This window comes from Lepisma saccharinum, chromosome 6, assembly GCF_977018435.1.
Source record: "Lepisma saccharinum chromosome 6, izLepSacc3.1, whole genome shotgun sequence".
Taxonomy (NCBI): Eukaryota; Metazoa; Arthropoda; class Insecta; order Zygentoma; family Lepismatidae; genus Lepisma; species Lepisma saccharinum.
The window spans coordinates 56,756,464-56,778,227 of record NC_139234.1 but is presented as its reverse complement, the minus strand read 5'-3'; the positions used below and the strand labels follow the sequence as shown (position 1 = coordinate 56,778,227).

Below are 21,764 nucleotides of genomic sequence, written 5' to 3'. Positions count from 1 at the left end.
GGGATTTTGGAATCAATTAAACGTCATTATCGACATGCACTTCTTGTTTCCTTGCTGAACGAATGTGAAAACGACTCTACCGAAGTTATGTTGAAGGTGTGGAAAGCAATCAACTTACGTGACGTTGTTTTCCAAACAGCAGAAGCATGGGATAAAGTGGAGAATGCAACCATAATGAAGAGCTGGAGAAAAGTGTGGCCATGCATTGATGCAGAGTTGGAGCCAGTACTGAGCGACAGAGATGAGCCAGTCAATTCGGAATCATCAATTGCTGACAATATGTACATTGATATGTTACACAAACTTCCGGGAGGAGGAGAAATTGATGAAGAGGATGTTGCTAAGTGGCTGAATGAGGAAAACTGTGAGATAGACCAAACTTTAACAGATGAAGAAATAATCAAGAGCATGCAGGAAAGTACTAATGATGAAAGTGATGAAGAAGAGGACACAGGAGGGGAGAGCATGAAGATTTCTCACACTGCTGGTGCGGAAGCGGCAGACATCTTCCTGGAGTACATTATGCAACAACCAGATACATGCAGTACCGATGTAATGCTTGTAAAGCGTTTGCGTGATAAAGAATGCTGCCGTCGCGTATCATCATTGCGACAACTAAAAATTCGTGACATGTTTCATAGTGAGTGATACTACTGTATATGTACACACTGAACGACTAAATTTTCGATGTAAATGAATGTAAAAGGTAAAGTGCTCCCCTGTGCTTAGCACTATGCCGTGAAGGCGTATAGGGGGTGTAGGGGTAACGCCCCACACTTTCTTGATCCGGTCGTGAGTGGGGATGATGTGATCAGCATCATGCCCCTGACCGCCTTTACCCCCCAGGGTTTCCCCCAGGTACCCATGTTATTCGATGCTGGGTGGGCGCCGGAGCCGCTTCCAAAGTTAGAAAAGTTCCCGGATTTGAACCGGCCGGGGATCGAACCCGGGACCTTGAGCATGGTAGTCAGACGCGTTACCGACTGAGCCACCGCGGCCATTGTAAATGAATGTACAGTGTCTTTGGATTTAATAAAGTACAGCCTGTATAGTCCCTACGAGTTTAAACTACATAGTAGTACGTAATTTCCGACCCTCTCAATAATCCTACACTTCCACGAATCCGGCACCCATATGTGCAAGGAATGGCCGGATTAGCGAGAGTCTAGTGTATTAGTAAAATTAGTCATTCGACTAATATTAGTCCAATTAGTCGTTTGACTAATATTAGTTGAATTAGTCATTTCACTAATATGAGGGTCATACTAAAACTAATGAGCAACAATTTTTCATGAACCAAGTTTTGGTTTTATTAAAGAAAAACATTCTACATCATAATCTACAGACTTATCTTTACTTTTCAACAGTCCATTTGTTTGCATGCATTTTCCCCACCTTTCTGGAAGCTTGAAAATACCCTTATGGTAGAACTCCGTTCTAGCTGCTCGCAGTCACTGACACACTGCTTTCTGTATGTCATCCATTGTCTGGTAGCGTTGGCCTTGTAACTGTTCCTTTACAAAACCGAACAGATGATAGTCTGAGAGTGCAATGTCAGGACTGTAGGGAAGGTGATGGAGAAGTTCACACCCCATTTTCCCAAATTTCCTGCCTGGTGAACTGAGCAGTGCAGGCATGCATTATTATGTTGAAGGATGATTTTCTTTCCAGGACGTTTATCCCGCAATGCACAACGGAGCTTGCGCGAAGTGTTTGGATATAACAGCGAGCATTTATGGTTACCCCAGGTTCAAGAAATTCAACCAGAATGCACCCCTCTGCTTTCCATGTTGCATTCCATGGAAGCAGTTCATGGGTGTATAATCCAAGGCTTGTCTTTGATGCCCATGTTTCCTTCTTTAAAATGTTTTACTCATCTTCTACTAACACTGCTAGCACCCATGCATACATCTCTATTCTCACGCTGAAGTCTATACTGAATTTAAGCAGCAGGAATTCTCCTTTTAACAAGGAATTCAATCACAGCATGTTATCAAAACGAAACATCACTGTCAGCCATATTTAAACAACGGACTGCGCTCACGCGATCAAAGCTAATGACGTCACATTACCTCAAAGCATTCAGTAAAGTATATATTTTGCGATGATTTACTTTGCGTGTATTGATGGATTCTGATTTGTTAAAAATTGTTGCTCATTACTTTCAGTATGCCCCTCGTATTAGTCGAAGCAGTTGTTTGACAAATATCAGTCGAAGTATCGCATGATTAATTTTAGTCGAACCACCAGTCGACTACATTCAGATTAATTTCAGTCAAAAATGAACACGATTTATTCAGATTCCATAAGAACGAACGACTACTGAAGTAGAGGCCAGAGGGCTTATTGTTAAGAAGTGAAGCAGGAAGGAGGGTATTTCTTGGAAAGGTCAGTGGCTGCAAAATTCCATCACATGGTACCGCCTCATAGCAGCCAAAGTGAAAGGAAAGGGTGGTCCTGCTGTGGCATGAGCCCCTACCTCCATGTCACAACTTTTGCCTACACTGCTGTGTTCTCTCAAGGCATACACATTCCTACTTCCTCGAGTTTCTTGGAATTCACAGGCCAATGACCATCCCTAGGTATCATGGTTAGTAGTGCAAGAAAGACTTTGCAATATTTAAAGTGCAAAGCTCTCATTTCTAGCCTTCGGATTGGGTAGAGATTTTATGTTAAAACTTAAAACCATTGTACTGTAATGAAAATATTCTTATAATTAAAAAAAAAAGTCAAATATAAGAACAAAGTTTAAAATCCATTAGTTAAAAATAAACACTAATTACATTCATAGGGCAAATACTAAATATGCTGTGCAGTATATGAAACTGGCTGCAGTTGCTGTAATATCTTAAATCGTCTTTAAGTGGTGGAGGCTTGGCTTCCCGGTTTTTCAACCTTTATTTTTATCTCTTTTGGCATCAACCCCCCCCCCCCCCCAATTGGCATGTCTATTTCCATTTGCCAAGCAATGAGTGTTCAATGGATAGGCTCAATGAACTCGAAGATGAACTTGATCGCACCCTCGATGAACTTCATTCATTAGCTGTTTCGTCTACCCCCATCCCCCACACCAATCGGCGAGTCATTACCAGATCGTTAAGTAGGCAAATACAGGCCACTCGAATCGATGCATTAGCTGATCCGCACTGTCCAAACCACCCCGAAGAGTCCTTAGGGCATCAAATAAATTTGTGCGACCTTGAGGTCAACATGTCGCATACCGCATCCTTTAAAACGCCCGCATTTTCGGGAGGAAAACGAGACAGTGTCCATCAGTTCTTGTTGAAGTTCGACAACCTGGCGGAATTTAACGGGTGGAACGAAGAACGAAAGAAATCGGCTCTGGCGTTAGCGTTGCAGGGAATCGCCCTGGAATGGTTTTCTGGCATTAAGCTTTCCCCGAACTTTGCTACGTTGTCCTACAACGATCTCACGGACAAATTAAAAGACACGTTCCCGGAGAAAGGTGACCTCAGGTTAGCCGAGGACAGGATCCGTGCTAGGATCCAAAGGAAGGATGAAACGGTGATGAATTACGTAACGAGTAAATCCGCTCTGGTCAGGAAACTTGTTCCTGGCATTCGAGAGGATAAGCTCATGTATTCCATCATAAGTGGCCTCCAGGATAAATACCTGGAAGCCGCAGAGAAGGAGTTCGCAAGTTTGGAAGACCTTATTAGCTGGCTCAGACGCGTGGAGAAGCGTCGAGTCATCGCTAAAGAACGTAATCGGCAAGAAAAATTCAATACAATATTTGGTTCTGATTCCGACACGTCGTCTTCCGATTCCTTCTCGTCTGACGAGGAGAAAATCCTTGCGAAGCCGACAAGAAGGAAACACGTTCACAGGCACAAACTTGCGAGCGCAGCAGCTCCCACGGCGGAAACAGCTGCCCATCCAGTCGAGTCAGCCAGAGCAACGACCGTTCAGGGCGCCTCCTTTCCACGCACGGCCGTTCCAAATAGCACCGCTCAGGATAATCAAGACGTTAGCCTTCTTGCAAACAAACTTCACGATATGCAAATTTCACACCAAGAATTGATCAATTCTGTGACAGATAGCAACAAGCTCATAAAACAAATGCAAAATCAACCCCCCAGAAACAACTATTGGCCATCTAGAGGTGGCAAGAATAGAAAGTACGTCTCTAGTAATAATGGAAACTTCTCTAACCAAGTTCCGCGCCAGAACTTTTACAGGCCAAATCAATATTTCCCTAGAGGTAACAGGGGTGCAGGTAGAGGCTTTAGAGGCAGGGGAGGACGCAACTTTCAACGGCCTAATTATCAATGGTTCAAGCCCTAGGTGCGTGGGCTTGTCACTGCTGAACATCTTCTGTCCAAGGTGAAATAAGTCTTTCCACGGCACACTGCTGATAATATGGCATCTTCCGCTGCAGAATGGAGAGTTCAGGTCTGACTGGTAATTAGAGGATTCAGGTTTCGGTTCCTTGCGGGGATACGTAGCACCATAATTTGTAATACACTTTGAAGGTCTGATCCTGGGGGATAATTGGCCACTGGGTCTCCAGAAAACTAAACTGGAGCGTGGGTAGATTGTCCATACATGGATGCGTGACTCTTGGGAACTCTTGTCACGGACGTTCACTGCATTGGCGGCAAGCTGTTGTTGCTTGTTCGGTTGGGCTCGTGCTGGCGTAAAGAAAGGCAATTAGGGTAAGGAAAAGGTAGTATTTATTGGGTGTCGAACATGATTGAAGCTATGTCGGCGTATGCGGAATATCTGACCTGTTCGGGGGGAGGGTTGCGAGGAACTTGATATGAAGAAGCGTCGTTGCAAGTAGGGGGCTGAGGTGCTGGGTTCGAGGGAACGGCGGTGGACACAGTAGGTACTGGGGGCAGCGGTGGAAGTGCTCTGGGTCTAGAAATATGAGTGCGGCGGGTACGTCGCTTAGTGGGTGGCCTGTTCTTAGAGCAATGACACCAAAGTAAAATACATGGGCATTTCAGGACAGTGTACAATAGAAAAATGACACATAAGATAAGAATAAGAAGAACCAACGCGGAAGCAGAAACAAGATGTGTTGGAGATTCCAAATCAAAGGCATGAGCTCGCTGTATGAAGCATAAGGCGAGTAGTTTCTTGTGCAAACCTGTTATAAATAATAATGCAAATGTGAGAGCCAGGTTCCAAATAAAGAGCGTGTAAATAGGTACATCGCTGTGTTTATAAAATGGCTTATACTCTGGGATGGGAGCGACCTGAAAGGTCGGGATATCCAATGAGGGAATTTCCATTTGCCAATCTTGTTTCAGGATGTGTGAAATGTTGAAGTCGTTGTTAAGTTTATACAAGGTGCCTAATGGCATTTCGTGAATCTTCGTCCAAGCCGAAGGAACGAGATGGACAGTTTTAAATTTAGGGTGTTGCCGTGCAACGCAGGGATATACTGGGTGAATGGAAATGAATTCGGTAACGCTTACTTTAGAATTGCATGGGAGTGACATTCTGACCGCTCCGTCCTGTTCGTGAGTGGTCATGGAGTATTCTAGAGCCGAATCGTTCGGAAGGTGGACGGTCACCACCGGAGGGGGGAATGTTATTATAAATTCTGTTCTGTCCACTTGCAGAATTTCCGTAAGGGTGGAATTTTTGCAAGTGTAAGCGCACTCATGTAAAGAGTCTCGAACGGTAGTTGCGTTAATCACTTGCCGGACGCAAGCAGCAAAACCATAATGCGAGGAAACAAAGGTAGGCAATTTGCAGAGTCTCTCCCGATGAATTTGGCACTTATCCAATTGAGTGCCTTGAACGACAATGATCGAATTTTCATGATTTATAGCCACGAATGAAGGAACAGAATTTATAATACAGGTTTGATTTTGATTTTTGAACGGTACCGGAACCACTTCATATAGTTGGTAAGTGGATCCTTTTCTTTTGATTGGAACGTTTACTGTTACAAATATGTGGTCATTCGTTATTTGACATGTTGCCAAGGGCGTGGCGTAATAAATTTCGATCAGTTCTAAGGGAATGGCTAATTCGTATCCATCGTGAAGAATATTTGCTTCGACGTTACGAAGATCATGGAGGAGCGTCTTCAGAGGAATGCTTTCGCTATCCAAATACCCCATGCGGCACGATTTCGACGTACTTTGAAAACGTTGGATTTGAAGGATTTGAGAAATTTGCATTAATGTTGTGGTTTCCTCTAAAAGTAAACCTTGAAATTGTAGGTTATCCTGTTCTTCAAGTAGTTTAAAATTTGCCATGAATTTTGATTGTTGTTCATCCAAAACCGAAACAAACTCGTTAAAGCGAGTCACAATTTTGCTGACTTTTGTGTCGTATTCCTTTATTTCATTGGAGACCGTCTGAATAAAAACGTGATTATTCGTAAGTTGTTGTCTTACTGCCAAAATGTTTTGCTCTACATTTTGTTGGGAGGTGCGGATATTATCTAATTGAGATTTTGTGGCGAAATCGCAACAGAAGCTTGCGAAGGAGGAAACAAAACTAAAAATGGTACGTTTAGTACGTACGTGGGAAGTAGAAGAGTTGGTTGTTAAGTGTTCCGTATCTTTATAGTACGTGAGCATTAAATCTGTCTGATTAAATAAATGAGTTCGCACGTCGTGCAGGCGGTGAGCCCATACACAGTGAGGGTGAGTTCTGTATGTAGCGTTGCACATGACGTTGCGAAGGTTAGTGTCAAACTTCTGAAGAGGGGGGAGTTGCAGTGTCACCTTATAAGTGAATGGAATGACGTAATCATACGTCAGAGCTTCAGGCAGCGGTTTTAGGTAAAGTCCTGAGACAATTTGGAAGTCCTCGGTGCACCATGTTATTTGAAATATCGACGCTATTGTTAATAAGAGAAAAGGTTGATGCGGTGTAAATGCCATGTTTACAGTCATAAGCCCGTTGAATCTACGAAGAAAAAAAAATAATAATTATGAGTATTTAGTTGAAAATGCCACTGAGTAATCTCTATAATAATATGCATAGCTATGTATAAAAGGCTATTATGTACACACAAATTGTTTTTCTGTATAGCTAAGTGTTGGCAGTGTGGGTGTGTGTTTAATAAAACTACGAAAAGAAAGGGACTGGAATTTGTAAGGGGGGGGGGGGGTAGAATGATTGCCAAATTGCAAAACCATTTGCCAATGGGCCTGTAGTTCCCCATTGCCTGGGAATATTTTACGGATGCTGTTGTAGCTTTGAACTGCCCCGCACCCATTGGAGCAGCTTGACAAATGATTCGGCAATTCGTGAATTTCGGGACTGTCCTAAGTGTGTAGCTATGGTATGTAACTGTTTTATGTGCACATAATTATCCTTATCACATTAAAATTACAACTGGAGTTTAAATCTGGCGTATGATAATAACAAAGGTATAAATAACATAACAATTATAATAATTGCAATTATCCCTTTTTAAATCTGACATATATATGCAATGTCTCCTCTACTAGTAATTTCTTACAGTATTATTGTATGCCTTTTATTTCCTTTCTTGAACATTTCTTTCATATGTTCGGGGGGACAATAAACAATACATGATGTGTACAAGGACGATCGTCTATAAATAATGTACATTGTTTGTTCGTACGAACTATAAAATCTTTAGTGAAGGCAAGGAAACGCGTGTTACTGCTTAAGTGAATAAGCTACCTTACTTGATCGACATTAAATCGCAAGCATTACTTTTAACGCGTAAAGGGATTATTATTAGATGCTTAGCTTGCTTAATGTTGATATGTGTCCAAGGTATAGCAGTGAAACTGTACATTCTTGGTCATAAACAAGTGTCAAGCCTGCATCATGAATGTGATGAGATGTTACAAGAATAAGCTATGTATTAACATTAAAATGACATTAGGTGTACGCCCTGTATATAATTTGGGATGGAAAATTTGGTTTTAAGCTTTGTTATACTACTCAGAAAGGCTTTCGATTTCTTTCGCAAATATCTCCCAGTCTTCTTGAGTGTCAACGCAGAATGTTATGGCATCTACTTGGTCATTGTATTTTGTAAGGAATTCTCGAACTGAAGCGATCGCAATAACAGCTGACGCTGTCACGTCAAAGTTGTGTGGCGTAGTGGTTAGGAGGGGGAATGCGAGGCTTCTTTGTTTCAGCGCGACTAGCAGTTCTAAGCAGTTTGTGAAGGTTTTCTTAAGAACCTCCAAATCTTGCTGATTGGGAGAAACAACGTGTAATGTGTAGTTAGCGTTTGCGGTAAGAGCGGATGTAATCTGCACATCTGTGGTTTCAGCACGTTCCACGTGGGACTGTTGATCATCACGATCGTGGAAATGCAACGATTCTTTTCCGGATGGAAGGAGAGATCCCTCGCTTGCACTGACTAAGACGTCAGCTTCCTGTGAGGCGATGGAACTTTCAACTACGTGAACTTTGCTACCAACGGGACTCGAATCCATGACCATGGAAACGTTTGTTGTGTTCCTAGGGGGGTAATACTTTTTCAAGCGAGTAATACTGATGTCGTCTGTATGTAATTTACCTTTCTCATCTTTCCACTGAATAGAACAAATATTGCAGTGTGGTTTACCTATTATGGTTCCAGGCCCAAAATAAGTCCTGGAAAATGACTTGGATTTTCCTTTACGGACGACAGGGTCAAAAATGAGAACTTCAGAACCAATAGGAAAATCTTCCTTTTTGTGTTTTTTGTCTACGTATCGTTTGTTGGTTTGAAAACGCCGTTTTGAATTTTTAACGGCGGTTTCTCTCGAAACTTTGAGTTTTTCGATTCTTTGAAGGTTTTCCGTATTTTGACAAGGAATATCAAGCGCTGCGTCTGTGGCGATGCGGGGAACATAGCCGAACAATGCCTCAAAGGGTGACATTTGGGTAGAACTGGACTCATTTATATTATGAGCAAAGACGACGCTTGGAAGGTACTCGCTCCACAAGGCATGTTTCTCCTTGATGTAGCACTTCATTACGTTTTGAACGTACTGATGGCTACGTTCCACATTTCCTATTCTGTTGTGGAGGTGAGTAGCAGCAAATTTCAGATTAACACCTAATATGTTGGACAATTCCTGAAAAATGCGAGATGTATGCGCACTCGCTCTATCCAGATAAAGATATTTTGGAATACCAAACACAAGGAAAATATGGTCTATTAGAAACTGAGCTATAGTTTCGGTTCGTACATCCGGAACCGCTTTACTTACAAGGTACTTTGTACAGTGGTCTACGGCAGAGAGAACATACTGTTCGCCGTGGGTGCTTACTTTAAGGGGGCCGAATGCATCGACCGAAACTGCCTCAAAGGGGGTCAGAGGCGTGTCTACATGTGTGAGTTCATACGGGGTGGGACCTTTTGCTCGTTTGGATATCTGGCATTGGGTACAAGTGCGTACTAGGTTATAAATGAATGTTTTCATTTCCTGAAAGTAGTATCTTTGCAAACATAATTTGTAAGTTTTATCTGCTCCAAGGTGTGCTCCCATACTTTCGGATTCATGTATTTTGGTGACCAATTCGTGTCTCAATTTGGATGGAATGCAAAGGAGGTGCTGTTTGGTGTTAGCATATCTGTGGACTCGGTACAATTTATTGTCTATAATTTCGTATTGATACGATGCTCTTTCGTATTTTGGATCCAGGTCTTCACTTTCAGTAAGGTAAGCTAAAATTTTGGAAAAATATGGATCCGAATTTTGCAAGTCTCTAATGTTAAAATTCGGGTCGGCAAGAAAATAGACGAGTGTGTCTTCAGTGACATCCCCGTCATCCCTGTTCCTTTCTTGCGGTTCTCTTGAAATTGCATCCGCCATTTTGTTGAGTGTGCCTTTTAAGTGGATAGGTACGATCTCGTATTCCTGCAGATACTGACTCCACTTCGTCATGCGAGAATTTAGGCTGGTTTTGTTATTCAAGAACGTGACGGCTTTATTGTCGGTTACTAAATGCACTGTTTTACCTAACACATAGTAGCGGAAGCTACGTAAGGCGTAGATGCATGCAAGAATTTCTAGAGAAAAGGTATCATATCTGGTTTCTGTGTCTTTTAATGTTCTACTAGCAAAACAAATGGGATGAAAATCTATTTCACCGTTTTCATTGGTTGCCGGTTGACACAAAATGCCACTTATACCCTTTTTTGATGCATCCACAAACACGTAATTTGGTTTTTGTGGATTGTAAGGGGCGAGAACAGGAGCCGAAACAATCTTGTTCTTCAGCGTTTCGAACGCTTTTTGGCACTCGTCGGACCAAGTAAACGGAGTGTCTTTTTTCAAAAGCTGTAGAAGGGGGTGGATTAAACTACTAAATCCGAAAATATAGGCGCGCACAAACGAGCACATACCGATGAACCTTCGCAATTGTTTAATGTTCTTTGGTGGTGGATATTTGGTTATGGAATCTAGGCTTTTGGGAGAGATTTCAAATCCAGTTTCACTTACTTGGTGGCCTAAACAGGTGATTTTTGTGTAAGCAAAGCGTGATTTTTCTACGGACAGCCGCAGGTTCGCGTGCCGTAGTCTATTGAATGCATTACTCATTACTCGAAGTAACGAGTTCAAGGAATCGGCACTCAAAACAATATCATCCACATAGATGGACACTTCATCCTCACTTACCCCATTGAACACTAATGAAATAACTTTATTTAAGGCATATGGTGAGTTTTTGTATCCCATTGGCAAACGACAATATTCAAATGATTGAAAATTTGGAATGGAGAATGCTGTTTTCCGTTTACTTTCCTCTGAAAGTCTGACCTGATAGAATGCATTTTTTATGTCTAGTTGGGTGAAATATTTCTTTCCAGCCAGGTTGTTTAGAACAGATTCTACGGAAGGAAGTGAAAAACTAAGGTAGGGCGTTTGTGAGTTCAAATAACGAAGGTCTGTTAGAATTCTATACTCGTTATTGGGTTTCTTGATTAAAAATGTAGGAGAGTTGTAGGGAGACCCCTGTGACTGACGAATGATTCCCTGACTTTCCATTTCTAACAACTGATTTTTAATTTGCTCACGTAAGTGTATTGGGATATTAAACTGGGGTCGGTGAAAGGCTGGATTTGTCCCCGTGTCAATTTCATGCTCGTAATCTTCGAAATCTCCTCTATCTTTGGAATCCCAAGCAAATGTATCGCTGTATTCCTGTATTAAACTCAATATTTTTTCTTTTTCCTCAACTGTCAAATCTTTGTTTATGTTAAGACGAGAGGGATCAAATTTTTGTTGTGCAATTTTTATTTTCTCTGTTAACTGCTCTTCTGTCATTTTTAGACATGTGTCAGTGGGGGGATTTGAAATATTGTCACTTGATATCTGCTCATTCTGTATATCATTCCTTGTTGGGGGGAATTGCATTATAATTTTCCCTGTAGATAGGTTACCTAACACTGTGCTATTTGTGATTTTTATCTTATGAGTTGTAGGATTAATTATGTGAATTACAGGATTTTCTGTATTTAATAAAGCTCTAGGAACCAGCAGGCTCCTTTTCAAGAGAGAGGGTTCTGGCTCGAATATGTTACAGTCTTTGTCTGCAGTGTTAATAATGTTTACAGGAACAAACATTTTAGAACGGGCTGGGATTTGAACTTTCTTTACTAATAAAACTTGGGGGATATTATCAGCAGCAATTTTCTGAATAACGTGTTCGGGTAGCGTATTCACCTCAATTTTGTCTTTGGGAATCTGGAACTTAGGTGGTTTCCCAAACCGAGTGAGTTGCATGGTGTTGTTACAGGAATTTATGCTTACGTCATGTGTCATCCAGAAATCGTTGCCTAACAATGGCAGCATGGATGGCATGTGGACGACTCTAAATGGATGAAGAAACCATTTATTTCCTAGACGAAATCTAATAATAGCAATTTCCTTTATCGCTATTTGATTTCCCGTGACACCCCGGATAACACAATTTATTTGCAATTTTTTGGTTTTTTCAGGTACTAGGTGATCTGGGAAAATTGATGTCATGGCACCTAGGTCGACGCAACAGTTGGTAGTTTTCCCCTTACAGTTACCAAGTGTAGCGTGGACCAGGTATAAATTATTTTGCTTAATTAGTGGGACATTAATTCGTACCCCTCTTTCCATACGTGGTGTCCCTCTACGTACGGAAGTTAACCGTTTAAAGAATCACTTTGGACAGCTTGTTCAGAAAGTTGATTGACGTGACCACAGCTAGTGCATTTATTATGGGACTGGTGTGTTTGGGACGTCTGCGTGTTTCTATCCCATCGCTGGTAATTAGGCCGTTGAAAGTTGCGTCCTCCCCTGCCTCTAAAGCCTCTACCTGCACCCCTGTTACCTCTAGGGAAATATTGATTTGGCCTGTAAAAGTTCTGGCGCGGAACTTGGTTAGAGAAGTTTCCATTATTACTAGAGACGTACTTTCTATTCTTGCCACCTCTAGATGGCCAATAGTTGTTTCTGGGGGGTTGATTTTGCATTTGTTTTATGAGCTTGTTGCTATCTGTCACAGAATTGATCAATTCTTGGTGTGAAATTTGCATATCGTGAAGTTTGTTTGCAAGAAGGCTAACGTCTTGATTATCCTGAGCGGTGCTATTTGGAACGGCCGTGCGTGGAAAGGAGGCGCCCTGAACGGTCGTTGCTCTGGCTGACTCGACTGGATGGGCAGCTGTTTCCGCCGTGGGAGCTGCTGCGCTCGCAAGTTTGTGCCTGTGAACGTGTTTCCTTCTTGTCGGCTTCGCAAGGATTTTCTCCTCGTCAGACGAGAAGGAATCGGAAGACGACGTGTCGGAATCAGAACCAAATATTGTATTGAATTTTTCTTGCCGATTACGTTCTTTAGCGATGACTCGACGCTTCTCCACGCGTCTGAGCCAGCTAATAAGGTCTTCCAAACTTGCGAACTCCTTCTCTGCGGCTTCCAGGTATTTATCCTGGAGGCCACTTATGATGGAATACATGAGCTTATCCTCTCGAATGCCAGGAACAAGTTTCCTGACCAGAGCGGATTTACTCGTTACGTAATTCATCACCGTTTCATCCTTCCTTTGGATCCTAGCACGGATCCTGTCCTCGGCTAACCTGAGGTCACCTTTCTCCGGGAACGTGTCTTTTAATTTGTCCGTGAGATCGTTGTAGGACAACGTAGCAAAGTTCGGGGAAAGCTTAATGCCAGAAAACCATTCCAGGGCGATTCCCTGCAACGCTAACGCCAGAGCCGATTTCTTTCGTTCTTCGTTCCACCCGTTAAATTCCGCCAGGTTGTCGAACTTCAACAAGAACTGATGGACACTGTCTCGTTTTCCTCCCGAAAATGCGGGCGTTTTAAAGGATGCGGTATGCGACATGTTGACCTCAAGGTCGCACAAATTTATTTGATGCCCTAAGGACTCTTCGGGGTGGTTTGGACAGTGCGGATCAGCTAATGCATCGATTCGAGTGGCCTGTATTTGCCTACTTAACGATCTGGTAATGACTCGCCGATTGGTGTGGGGGATGGGGGTAGACGAAACAGCTAATGAATGAAGTTCATCGAGGGTGCGATCAAGTTCATCTTCGAGTTCATTGAGCCTATCCATTGAACACTCATTGCTTGGCAAATGGAAATAGACATGCCAATTGGGGGGGGGGGGGGGTTTGATGCCAAAAGAGATAAAAATAAAGGTTGAAAAACCGGGAAGCCAAGCCTCCACCACTTAAATCGTCTTCTTTACATATCGATCGAGCACTTACTAAGGGGAGAAATGAGAAGGTCAGATGGAGTTTTACAGTTTACTCGGCTAATCAAATGAGAGTAGGAGGAGAAGGGTAGGTGGCTGAGGGAAGCGCCAGCACTTACCTCTGCTTCCTGGCGGCGGCACTGGCTGCTACTACCAACTGATTACAACCCAAAATAAGACCTGGTGACAGGGCACCCTTCGCTTAAATAGCAGCCAGTTCTGCTGTACTTTGCAACCTCCGCTTCCTGTGGAATTCTCCTCTGCAAGTCGGAACATTCCAGGAGACGGAGGAAACCGGACGAGAAGTACACCAGGAAGCAAACGTTCTGCACCCGCATCCCCAGCCATCTACAATATGTTGATTTTCACTTTCCTTTTCTCTGGGGTAGAAATTTGCCAGCAACATCAGTGGCTAAACACGGTGAGTGGTCCATTCACATTCTTGCCACTGATGGGTCTGGGTTCAAATCCTGGCATGCACATGGATATTCCTTTCTAAGTTTCCACTCACCAATTTTTCTAATCTCCATTCATTCTTCATTTCTAACTCCCATAACATACCTTAGCCTTATTTCCTTCTTTTAGTACCCAACCTCTAAACTTCGCCTAAGCATCCTACCAAAGCACCATTACTAAAATGTTCAAGCTGAAATATAATCCTGCAATACATTTATAACAAAACTGTACTTAATTGTAATAACTTCATTATCAATTTGTGTATATATGTAGATGCCTTGTGATGCAATAACTTTATCTACTCTTGATCATAACCAATACACTAACCTCAACCACTTTTCCTTATCATATTTCATGGTTTACATTATTATCAATATTACTGCAATACAATTACACTTACTCTTGTCTTTGCTTTAAATTTCATTTTTCGAACTTCATTTCAGTTACTCTTACATATACCTCAATTCTCAAAAATAAAAAAATAATAAAAAAACATGTACCACGTACAAAAAAAACAACCACAAATATTAAAATAATTTTTCGTTATAGGTATAACAAATGCAACTTATTTTATTTGTGTACTTCTGTAAATAAAGCCTGTTCTGGATGCCAGAACAAGTCTTGCAATCTAAAGTTTTGTAACCAAAATACATAATCAAACAATGTTCAAAGTTATTATAATACATGTAATATGTAATATCATAAATAAAGTACACACAAAAGAAAAACGGGGGAACCGGTAAATTCGGAGCAAAAGACATCCTGGTTTATATTTAAGGTACCAGGACTTAAGCGCATACCCTCGAATGTATGCAGGTGGAGGAAGGGGTTCCCCCCTTTTTTTAATTATCCCGCTCAGCATAATGAGGTAGAAAAGCGACGTAAAAAGAGGAAAATAATAACGAAAGATAGAGGATATGTCACTGCAGTAACTTATGACAAATAATTCTTAGGTATGTATTTACCACTGTGTACTAAGAGCCCAATCGAGATAAGTAACGTTCTTTCAAATTATTCCCTTATCGATAAGCATATTTACATCATGACATTGCTTGTAACCCTTGTTTTCATACCGGGAAGTAAACATTACTTGAAAAGGCTGCGTTGAAGACCCCTAGTATTGGAATTTGTATTTTTGTAATTTAGCGTTGCTTTTCTGCCAATTTTGAGTAATCACAACAATGAGGATGAGCGATGATTATGAAATTGGTGAATGGACACTCATAAGGAACACCCATGTCCAGCCACGCACTCAAGGGGTGGGGCAATGGGGGCCATTTCCTCCCTTCGAACTATGAAATGTTTTAATGTGAAGCTTAGCTATAAAAACCTACGAGAGTAACACCCACGTATTTTCAGATTTTGCACGAAATTTGAATTTGTCCTTGCATAAATGAATTGGTTCTTCGTGGAGAGAGGCAGGCTCCAGAACTCTGCAGTGTTTAATATTTGGTAATTTTAGTTTTATCACTACTGATTCAAGTCTACCAGATGACCCGATTTAGTCAGGACACTACTTCATCGCATCCTGTTTTTTTTTCCTTTCAGTCCAAAAATTGGTTTATAATAGGTATTTCATATCTTAATCGTCACATTGGCATGTCAGAATACAAAACCAATTATGGCAGCACATGATCTTTGGACACAGAGGATTAAATTTTCTTGAGTCCGTATTTCACAACACTCTGCTTAACTTTCTAAGGTGTAATATATTTCAACTGTAATGCACAAATCAATAACAACTAATGTTCTACTTTTCTTTTTCAGACAGGAAAAGAATTGATGTATGTCAATTTAAATTATTCACGAGACCTTCACACTGTTAAAAATTTGGCATAAAATATGTGACAAATATGTGTTGAAATGGTAGTGTGGTGCAAAAAGTGGGAACAACTGCTCCCATGCCCCTTAATCCTTAAAATTACAAGTACAAAAGAGGGTTTCAGAACAGGAGTTTTCATAAGGCATTGGCAGGGGACCTATACATTAATAAAGAATCTGAGCATGCGAAGAGAACAAAAAACAATGTATTCTTAAATTTCTACATTAGGGCAAAAATACTTTGTAATTATAAGGAGGAATTGGTAAAAGAGGAAAAATGGATCATGGGTGTAGGAAAGAGAAATTGGTATGGAGAGAATGAAATGAGGAGGATACAAAGGGGAGAACACAAAATTTGCAAAAAAGAGGAAAGGGGGACCAATAAGGAAGAGGGAAAAGAAGGAGGGGGAGGGAAAAAGGAGAAGAGGAAAGGAAATATAGATTTACGGGGATTCCGTATTTCAAAGGGGTTTCTGAAATGATCGAAAAAACATTGAAAAACATTTCACTGAGTACAAGAGGGACGGAATGGAAAAGAAAAAAAAGAGGAAGAAGAGAAGGGTGTGTACAGAATTATTTGTGTTCATGATAAATAATACATCAGTCAAACAGGAAGAAGCATGGGGGTGAGGTGGAAAGAACACGATAAGGACATTAGCGAGGAAATACCCAGAACACGTCTATCTGAACATATTATAAAAAAACAGCATAAAATTAAGAAAAGGGAGGTCATCAGAAGAGAAAATAAACTAATAAATAGGAACGTATACGAGACCGCTAATATATGCAAAGAAAGGAACAGGACACTGAAGAGGGATGATGGGAACCTGGATGAAATTTGGACTCAGATATTTAAAAGATGAGATTTACGTAAGAAAAATAAAACAGGATTTCATGTCACGCCGGAACTAATCCCCACAGCCCAGCAAAAACGGGATTTCGAGCTGAAAGTGACATAGGGATATGGCGGAGGGGAGGGGAGTAACGTGGAAGGGGAATAGCCGCAAGCAACTTCCTGCATTCCACAAGAAGGGCAACCAGATACCATCAAGAGTGACTGAGGAGAGGACATTTTTAACAGTTTTAAGTTTGAACTTTTATACTTTATGCAGGTTGATTATGGATTTGGAAAGTTTTTATCAAGGCATGGGCAAGTCTTTTAGCAATTTTTATTCCAAATTAAACCTTTTACCCCATTCCTTGTTTTACATAATTGACACAGCATGCAGTACTGACTTGTGCCAAGAAAGTAGCCTGAAGAAGGGGGCGGTAAGACCCCCGAAACATTGCTTACCACAACGATATATACTCGCAAAACGTAAGTAAACAGTTTTTTGTGTTTTTATTATTTTTTAGAAAACACTTTTTAGTTTACCAGAGTGAGTAATTCGCACGTGTGCAAATATGAAAGAACTTATAGAGCAGTTTGTATCTTAGAACTTATAGATTTAGTCTCATTTAGCCTGCCTCAGCATAACTAAGCCTTGAGATATTTCAAAATAATAAAAAAGTAAATATTTTGGATTTACATTAGTTGGAATAGAAGTCAATTAAAAGTTAGACTAATAAGTCATTTCTGACTAATTCAACTAATATTAGTCAAACAACTACTTTGACCAATATTAGTCAAACGACTAATTTGACGAATATTAGTCAAACGACTAATTTGACGAATATTAGTCAAACGACTAATTTGACGAATATTAGTCAAACGACTAATTTGACCAATATTAGTCAAACGACTAATTTGACCAATATTAGTCAAACGACTAATTTGACCAATATTAGTCAAACGACTAATTTGACCAATATTAGTCAAACGACTAATTTGACCAATATTAGTCAAACGACTAATTTGACCAATATTAGTCAAACGACTAATTTGACCAATATTAGTCAAACGACTAATTTGACCAATATTGGTCGAAAAACTAATTCGACTAATATTAGCCAAAAAAGTAGTAGACTAATTGTTTTGATTAATTAGTCAATATTTTGTTTCGACTAACGACTAATTAGTCAATGGTGCCTATCACTAGGTAGAAGTGGAATATCGCCTTGGCATCCTGAGAACAACCAGAGAGGCACATGTTGAGGTGCACTGACATACAAAAAAAAACTTTTTGAGCTGTAGAACATTTTTTAAAAAAAACGCCCTGCTCTATGTCATGTGGTTTCAGAGATATGTTTGATTGTAATGGTAATGGGACTTAGGGACACCCTGTATAATTACATTTCAGCATTACTGTGGTAAATAAAATCTCAAAAACAGATCAAAATATCTCCTGTGAATGCAATGGAGGTCAGATTATTAAACATATTGAAATCTGAACTTGGCAACGAGCATATACTGTAATATTTTTTGAGGCGATAGGAAGAACTTAGTGTTTACCTACCTGAATATGCTAATGCTGGTGGAACCGAAAAGAGCTCAGACAATTTATGAGTAGATGTAAAGTTTACTTTTGCATCTGCCAAATGCAAGACCATTTCAGGCATCAGTCGAAACAAATTGTTCAGCAAACTCTTCAAATAGTTTGAATTTCTGAAAATAAACAAACTTTGTAGTAAATTCCTTCTGAGTATTTATTAAATAGCACAAAATGAAAATCACTAGCTTTTCCATGATTCAGTCATAGGTCAAATTCTTTCATTTTCCCAGGTCACTGGGAACCCTGTCTAGTTGTTGTAGGATATTTTCTTTTCCATTAGAATTAGAATAATATTTAAACCTATATACTTAGTTTATCAATACAGTGCTATTTTACAAAATTAAAACAACGATGATCTTACCTGAGCCAATGAGCATACTGATATCTTAATTCAGACTCTGCACACCTGCACATTTCCAGGAGTAATTTCCACAGTAACAAATATGCCATTGTATATGTATATGTGTCCGTATATGGTTGAACTGTGCAGTGGTCACCGATTCTGAAACAAGAGATACAGATCAATTCTGTTGAATATAACCATGAATGAAGGGTGATTACTTGCATTGTTAATTGATTCTTCTTGGAAGATCTATTTAGGAAGGGTCAGTCCCCAGTGGATATTACAATACATACTAATAGGGTTGAACTGGATTACAAGCTTAAATTACACCAATTTTTGTATTTTGATTGTCTCACATGAATACTTTTAAACGGTTTTTTCAAAAATTCTCATTTTACATAGTTTTCTGCCTCTTTTAGCTTAAATGTGATGAGAATTAAGATTAAATTGATCAATTGAACATTCAGAACGGAACACTCATGCCCAGGATAAGACTTCACACTGGAACTTTCAACCAATCGATGACCTCGGACAATGATGCAGTTTCAAGGAACATCGATTAATTTTTTTGGCATTTATAACTAGCCTGAGTAATTTCAATGGCAGAATGTAGAAAATTAATGTACTATATCTTAATTAACTACATGCAATACTTGTATATGGTGTCAGCTGGGTTCATTTCACCAAAGCAGTGAACTTTCAACATTAACCATTATAATTATTCACTCATACATATATTCATACATTACAAAGTTCATTAAAAGTAAAAACTGCACGAGTTACCTAAATTCCATTAGCATGGTGTCAACAACTGTTTGAGTGTCTTCCAGAGCATTTTTAAGCTCGAAACAGAGCAATTTCAACTTTGTAATGTCTTCTGACTCACAGCCTTCCGCTGCCAAGGTCATGTCAATTTCTGCAGCTTTGGGTACCAACCTGCAAGCAGAGCATTTGGCTTAAATTCCAGTAAAAATTATACTTAAAAATATTATAGACAGTTTTAATAATTTATTGTATCTTCTGAAGTATGAAAAAAAGTGTGTTATACTCTGTCCCAGGAATATGTGGAACAAGTGCACATAGAAGGTGAAACTGCGAGTTGGTGGAGCAAAGCAGTGTGTGCTTCTGCAAATGGCTGGTGGCCACACTCACTTCACCTCTCACGAGTTCATTGGCCGAGCCCTCTTGAATTTTGAATTTAAAATTTTGGGTGCGTCAGCTATTTTGCACCCGTCACGTTATATGGGGTCCAGCCCCTTATCATAACAAATAACATAACTGTAATGTCGTGTAACTAAAATCTTAAAATATTCTGACATCAGTTAAAAGCAGATCTCTCGGCCTCACAAGGAATTGGACGCACTGTATATCCATACAAATTTAAAAGTATACCAAGATAAATATAGTTTCTACTGGCAGTGTCTTCGTCTTCTTTCTTTTTGACTCGTCTACATTAGCAAAAGGTTTACGCAACTTATTTTAAATGTCGATGTAAGTGTAAATCTGCTCATTTTGGTGATATTGTGTTTGAAAACATAAAACCTTTCGGTGTGAGACAAATATTTGCAATGGAGTTGTTGAGCACGTTTGCGGCCTTAATTTTTGGCGAAATGAATTGGAAAGGAAATATATGTTGCCATTCGTTGACAGTTCTTTCGGAAGGTTTGTCTATGGGCACACGCGCTCCGATTTCCAGTTTTCCCCCTAGGTTTTTCTTGGCTCCTTCGGTGGTGCTAGAACACTGGAAAAATACAGCAGAGGGGGTTCGCAGTGCCAGATGTGCACCGGGCTCTCACTGCCTAATCTGATGAGCTTTTCTTGTTGACAGTCAGAGGAAATTGGGAAATTTGAAACATTGTGCTTGAAATGTAGTTTTATTATACTGAAAACAAACCAAATTGAAGTTTTCCTGTTTTCAGTTGGGAGTTTGTGTGCTCCGTGAACCCCCTTCAGGCGACGCCTCTGAGTACAAGTACAATAAGCAATGTGCACCATTAAGAAGACTTATTGTCATTTAACACTGGACAATTAGTGTAGCTCTATTATTTCCTCAATAGATGGCTCTCTGTTGATGGTGGTAAAAATATTGATTTTCTACATAACAATACAATGCAAAAAATGCATTACTAATAATTACTCGTCCTGTTTTCGCATTCTAATCAAACAATCCCCACCCTCGCCCCTCATCCCCCACAAGATAACCATAAAAGAATAATTAGTATTTGAACTGTGACAAGATAAACCAAACTACTGTACAAATATCAATATGAAAAAATACAATTTCTGAATACAGTTCCATTCAAATCATCATACAATTGTAGATCTCCATAAGAAAAAGAGTATTAATACGTGTTTGTAGTATGCACGTAGTATGTAACACTAAATTGATAACACTGAAAGAAAAATGTATATTTCCATATTTGACTGATAAGTCAATCGTCTGCATGTATCCCAGTAAAAGCAGGTATTCCAATTCTAACTAAAAAAAAAAAGATTGAGAATAAGAATAATACTGATAATAATGACAATTTCAAAAATATAATCTTACTTCATTAGTGCTTCAAAAGCAGAAAACTGTAGCTGTTTCACAGGTGAATACAAATGCACAGAGAAGTATGAAATCAGCTTTCTCACATTATCATCGGTGCACTCTTTTGGACTGGCATCTTTAACAAAAAAACTGGCATGTGTGAGGAGCCAGTCACTAGGCACTCCTCTCATGGCCTCACACAGTTTTTCCATTAGAAGCACAGTCTCTGATGGAACGTGGACATTTACTTTCCCTATAATGAGAAAAAGCAAACTTATCAATTTCTGGGTGTGCTTTACAACTCGGTACACTGGATGGACTGATATGAATTTTTTGTCAATATCAATAAACCCAACAAAATTTACTTATATATTCTATCAATCCAATATAAATTCAAGCAAGTTGGGAGAGGAAGAAGTAAGTTAAAGTAAAGGTGGGGGAAAAGAATATGTTCAGGAAGGAATAAGCTTCACCAAGATGAGAGGGCAGGTACAAGTTCAGAGATCTTTTACTTGTGTTCTCATG

The 21,764-nt window shown here is 40.0% G+C and overlaps 1 protein-coding gene across 3 annotated transcripts in view; it reads right to left on the bottom strand.

Annotated features, from left to right (window-relative positions):
* Window positions 1–21,764, bottom strand: part of Ltn1 (E3 ubiquitin-protein ligase listerin) — a 123,071-nt gene that overhangs the window by 31,619 nt on the left and 69,688 nt on the right. For all 3 annotated transcript variants that reach the window (XM_083123974.1, XM_083123975.1, XM_083123976.1), the window contains exons 16-19: window positions 21,258–21,492; window positions 19,493–19,645; window positions 18,728–18,868; window positions 18,331–18,479 (exon numbers count right to left, since the gene is read on the bottom strand). In XM_083123974.1, the coding sequence (XP_082980100.1) occupies window positions 18,331–18,479; window positions 18,728–18,868; window positions 19,493–19,645; window positions 21,258–21,492 (678 nt within the window). The remainder of the gene's footprint in view (window positions 1–18,330; window positions 18,480–18,727; window positions 18,869–19,492; window positions 19,646–21,257; window positions 21,493–21,764) is intronic.